Genomic DNA, 5915 nt, shown 5'->3' on the forward strand with positions numbered 1-5915 from the left:
ATATTTATTTTATTTTTATTTTTTTTTTTTGAATGAATGAATGAATGAATATCCCCAACCTTGTTAATACTGATATTTTCTCTGTATTTATGCAAAAAGACATAAAAAAACACAAAAAATTCCATTATATATTTATTTTATTTTTATTTTTTTTTTTGAATGAATGAATGAATGAATATCCCCAACCTTGTTAATACTGATATTTTCTCTGTATTTATGCAAAAAGACATAAAAAAACACAAAAAATTCCATTTCTAATAACCATAAAATATTTTGTCACATAGTAACTTTTTGACATGCATCATGCATCAACTTACAAAGTAGTAAAGAGCCTTTGTCTGATCTAAGAAGGCTGTTTGCTCTCCAGCCTCAGCGCCATCTTTTGCCAGGTCCCCTGCAGGCTGGAGAAAACCTTCATTCAGGAGCCCTGTTGCTAACATCAGGGCCTCAGGCCTGTTTCTTGCTTTCTCATTTGAAATCAGCCACTCGACCACTGTTGCGCCTGAGCAAAAATAGGGAAGGAGTGAAAAATTGTGAGACCATTCAAAAATAAAAAAAAAGTCCTCCACAGGTGTAAGATCAATAAAACCAAAATGGCAGTACCAGTGAAGCAGTGGTTGAAGACTCGATTGTCCTGCTCCAGTTTTAACTCTTTCACTCCATCATCCTGATCTTTCATCAGTGTGTACAGCTCACTGGGAAAACACAATGTGAACACTGTCAACATGTCTTCCCATACTATCACTCTATTAGTAAGCACAAGCAATTGACCCTTTACTTAAACGCTGCCCCAAACAGCCATTGTGAAAATAACAGCTTAGCAACTGTAACTAAGCATGGCAAACCTAGGCAGCATAATTAATGTGTCTGGCCGTCAAGTGGATATTTAAGATCCCTTTACTGGTTACTCATGAGCTACTGAGTTTTCAACCAAATCACATTACTTAACATTAGCTTAGTTGGCTGACTCACTACAGCTGATAAAACCTGCCAGCAACAGTTACAGTTTCCCTGGCTAAATCAACAGTCTGAAATCAAAGACACATTGTTTCACAAATTGCTTAAAATTTGGACTGATGCCTTTATTGTCACTACAAACAATGTGGGCCTGAGGAGGGTGGGGCTCAGCTAAGGTAAATCCCTAGAATAAAATGAATCCATCAAAAGCTCTTCTCAAATTATTATTTCCACCACCAAAAAGGTGTCACAGAACATACGTCAGGTTTACTGTGTCAGGCAGGCGAATGGAGCGTCTTGTGGACTTCCTAGCAAACTTTTTCCCCCCCTGCAGACAGATAATGGCTCTCTTGATGTCCTTGACCCAAAACTCTCTCTCCTCCACATGTGAGGCTTGGAAGAAGTGGTCCTGCTTCTTGTCAGTCGTAATCTTGAAAACCAGCTAAATGGAGCATTAATGCATTATTAGTCAGTCACACTGTTATAGTTTCTGTTTTCTCTTGACATTTTCCCCTAAATATGAGGAAAATTTAAATTTAACCAATTTTGAGAGAAATTTTTATTTTGAAAATTTTGTGTTGAGTTTTCACAGCATTATTCTTCAATACTAGTTCTGATACATATACTTTTAGGTATAGGGTATAATTTTCTTACCGTCCTCTTGCCAAAGTCCTGGCAAGGAGTGAGGAGTGTTGCTCCCTTTAGTGGGATCATTCCTTTCGGAGAATGGTCTGTTTTCTTTTTATAGAATTCCATCCCATCATCTGACAGCACCACCCACACTGCCTTCCAGGAGTTTAGCACCGTACCCTGAGGATCAATAACAATACAGACAGGTGACCACAGGCCTTGAGCAAAAGTATTGGTCGAGGAAGTAGTTGCTACAAAGGGCATGTTGTACATTGACTGAATATTTTTGATTTATTCCTATTTTAACATCTCTGTGTAAACCCCAAAAGTCCTCATGTCTGTTACTTTGATATCCTCCTCATTGTCTCTCGTGTCCAAATATTACTACTATGAATAGTGCCATACATCACGCTTCTTACTTTCAACAGTGACCTTCAAATCCAATCCAAATCCGATGCAGTGTATATGGAAGCTCACTGATACGTTAAAAGTACAGTACAAAAGTCTCACATAAAGAGAGAGTTAACTTTTTATTCAGATGACATAACATGAAAATGCCTAATTAATTACTAGTTTGACATGATTTTCGCTCTATAAATATTCTTTTTTGTTTCCCACGCTGAGTTTGCTGACATGAGGTGAAAGATCAACATACAGTCCAAAAAATGAAAGTAGATGCTTTTTAGCTGATCATGTATTAGGGCGTGAAAATGCAGAAATGAATCTACAGTTAAGACTTCTGGTTTATTCATATGCTGAAGAAAAAATCCCTGACTTTGGCAACCCCTTTCTTGACCAGTTTGAGTTTGTTTGTTTTGTTGTTTGTTTGCTTTTTAAATAAATGATCCAGTTGACTGGGTTTGGTTTTGAGCAAACTCTTTCATGCCCTGTTCAGCTTGCAGTGTCCTCTGCTCCCTTCATTCCCTCAGGGAACAGGAGAAGGTTGTTTTGACCAATGTGAGTCTTCTCAGCATCGCATGCTCCTGAGAATTTATAACATTTGAAGTTAAATAACTTATGTTAGAAACAAAGTCTTACCAAAGCAACCTTCAAACACGCCCCTTCAAGCATCACAGGAAAGCTGTGTGTAGAGTTGTGGCTGTGCTCAAATAATTCAACTATGCAGGGGAAGTGGAACGGAACAATGTTGGAATATCTTAATATTTTTGAGCGACTGTGGCTGTCATTCTTGTCATTCATGTCCTGCACTATGTAGCAGAATACTGAACCAGTCATAATTTATTTGAGTAGTAAGGAATATGGAGATGTAGTTAATTCTTAAAGGTCTCAAATTGTATAAATAGAGTTTTCCATGTCTTTTTTTTTATTATAAAATAGGTCTAGGTTCTATATTAATACTGTGAAAGTAACGAAGCGCTCAGTCCATGGAGAAATGCACACAGCCCATATTCAGAAACTGTGTTGTAAAACAAGCCATTGGGGCTTTTGTAAAGTTGTGATGTCACAATAAAGCAGTCACCACTCCCAGCCATGTCCCAAGCTTGGCCTATCCGGACCCACCATCCAGCTTTGCAGGATTTGGTTTCTTTGGAGTGTTTATCTGAAACCTGCTATAATTTTATTCCGTCACTCAGAAAACTACATTGAGATGTTTTGGGTACTTAAACCCCCAAATATAACTTTTTAGGGATATCAAAACTTCAAATAAAACAAAAGTATAATATTTGAGACCTTTAAAACATCCCCGTCCATGTTTAGCTCTGTTTTTTGAAGGAGCATAAAATTGTATATAGGTTCAATACTAAAAATCTGTGTATGCAAAAACCAGACGCATAAATACACACAGTGCTGATTTCTCTTCCCACAGGCATTAACATGAATTGGGACTTTTTAATGTTCAAAAATCTCATGAAAATACCAAACCCCACAATGATTTAGTTAATTTCTCAGTACTTTCTGTCCTCTTTGCCCTGTTTATGGCACACATCCCCAAATGGATTTGTAAAAAAAAAAATGAAGAAGTAATCCTTGGTTATAAATGGTTATAAATATTTAGTTTCATTTTCATTTTTAAAAAGACAGTCATTTCCCTAACAGCTTGGAACTGTAGTTTTTTAGCAAACAATACTTAAACAGCAATATATAGTGCATTTGTTAGTGACTACTTTCAGCCACTCGATACACATTTGGACCACAATGCACTACAACAAAGGAATAAGCTGTATTTCAAGGTTTGGTTACACAGAAAAAATACTGATCTGATCAATTCATTGTTGACATTAAAAAATATATAGAACCTTGTTGTAGTGTGTTTATTTTTTTTAAGAATCTGCTTACATGAAATAACCAATTGAGGTATCTGGCACTCGTCCATTCTTAATTTTACATGAGCTTTTACTGCTGGACAAGTTAGTTGTTTGACCAATTTTTGCTTTCAGCTTCGTGTTTCATTGCATTCTTCTTGACATAGTCATGAATGGAAATAGCCACACCATTAATCAGCTGTTTGCATAATATCTCTGCCTGTTCCACCACTCTGTCTATGACGAAGAAATGTTCTGTGACAACGCCTTCAACCACGACTATTTTGTACATCTGTGGCTACTCATAGCACCTGTGTTGAAACAGGGTTTATAAAGTGCTTCAGGACAAACTCAATGAAAAAGAATAAATAAGCATACAGAAGTAATGAATTAAAATTCACTTTATGAAACAAAAGCAAAAGGTCACACAGGGCTTGATCTAGAAAAATGTGTGCATCCAAAACACGTTTCATGTTTTACTCTAGGCTCTGAGCAGAAGCAGGAACTGGAGTTTATGTTGCAGCTGTAGAACAGAAGTGTGTATTTCTGTATTATGTAGCAACTTTAATGTGACATTCACAACTGTTCCTCTAGATGTGGAGTAACCTTATTCTCCTGTTTGTCCAGGAAACCGTGTTGTCGTGACGGTTTTTGGATATTTATGTTTGTAGTTTCTTTCCCAGTTTTAGTTACTGATGCATCAACTAACCTTAAACCTGCACTGACAGTGAGTGATTGTTCATCACCACTGTGATAGTTGTCTCATCATGGTTTGAAAACTTAAACATTTTATGACACCTTCTGCCGTTTATTCTGTCACTCACATTTGTTATTGCAACTGCATCACTTTGAAGTCAGTGTTTTCTTCACGACTTATTGAGTGCGTTGCTATAAAGCCAAACCTCTAAGTATCTCTGGCAATTCACAACATCTATACCTTTCATTGTAGTGCCAATGGAGCTCTCAGTTTTAATATTATTTCTGCTATAATATTGTAAATGTTACACTTGACAAGAACAAGTTCAAGCTCTACAAATGGGACCCAGGGAGATGAATTGTATTTTCGAGTAGTTCTTACCTTTTTCACCAAGTATCCCTCTCTGATCTCTTGTGGCTCCATTACTCTGCTCTCTGCTGCTGTCAACTGCAACGCTGTTAGTGACTGTCAAAGCCGTTTGCTACCCAATCCACCAACTATCTCTCTCTCTCTCTCTCTCTCTCTCTCTCTCTGCCTTACCATCAGAACCACAATCTCACACACAGATGCACAAGCAGGAAGTTGTGCTGCAAAGTGTGTGACAACGGCTACTGGTCAACCAGCTTCCTCTTCCCTATGGTATTATTAGTTACAGCTGCTGCTCTTTGGCTGATGTCTGTATATAAATTAAAATAAATAACTGTTAAATAGGAAGAAATAGCCTGACAGTTTTGATGGAAATATTTGGACAAGTTGTGGACATTTCACTGCTGTTTGAGTTGGAGTTTTAAATAGAGGTGGCTAAGTTGAAGAAAAAAACAGACACAGACAAAACCAACTTCCTGATGATCTGACGGTAAATGTTCCAGAAGTTGAACCACTTTCAGATATATATGAAACGCTCCTCCTTTCCTCTGTTACTGTACATCTTGAGCTATTTTTTACTGTGTACTTTTTTTTTCTACTCTATCTTTCTCACATTAATGTAAGGCACTTCTACAAATGTGTCTGTGTCTGAAAGCTGCTGTAGAGATGTAGAGATCATCTGTGCATGTTTTCTCTGTGGTTAAGTGGACCTTTATATCTTGTGGTTGTCTTTCATATGTTTCTGCTGCATTTTTTACATTTTGTCCGATGCTTTGACGCTGTTTGTTTTAACTTTTCTGTAAGATGACTAACCTTGAGAGCCACCAGGAATAAACTGTAGTTCTGTCATCATTAATATTGCAGTTTTGCATTCACAAAAAAGGGAAAAAAAAACTCTTGACCCACACACACCCTTACTCTATATTTAGCTGGAGTATGACTAAGTGTAAGTACATGATGTGACTACGGGTGGATGCATCACAACAGCTGAACTGAGTCAG

At 37.3% G+C, this 5915-nt stretch overlaps 1 protein-coding gene across 1 annotated transcript; it reads right to left on the bottom strand.

Moving 5' to 3' along the window:
- Positions 1-308: 308 nt before the first annotated feature.
- On the bottom strand, positions 309-5058 carry LOC111235326 (pleckstrin-like). The gene is made up of 5 exons (XM_022763749.1): positions 4930-5058; positions 1612-1767; positions 1218-1399; positions 604-695; positions 309-502 (listed from the first exon to the last, which is right to left on the bottom strand). Exons 1-5 carry the CDS (start codon positions 4969-4971, stop codon positions 309-311), a joined length of 666 nt encoding a protein of 221 aa, XP_022619470.1. The 5' UTR covers positions 4972-5058.
- Between the last annotated feature and the right edge of the window lie 857 nt (positions 5059-5915).

The sequence above is a fragment of the Seriola dumerili genome, unplaced genomic scaffold, assembly GCF_002260705.1.
Source record: "Seriola dumerili isolate Sdu_G_001 unplaced genomic scaffold, Sdu_1.0 BDQW01000478.1, whole genome shotgun sequence".
In the NCBI taxonomy this organism is placed as follows: domain Eukaryota; kingdom Metazoa; phylum Chordata; class Actinopteri; order Carangiformes; family Carangidae; genus Seriola; species Seriola dumerili.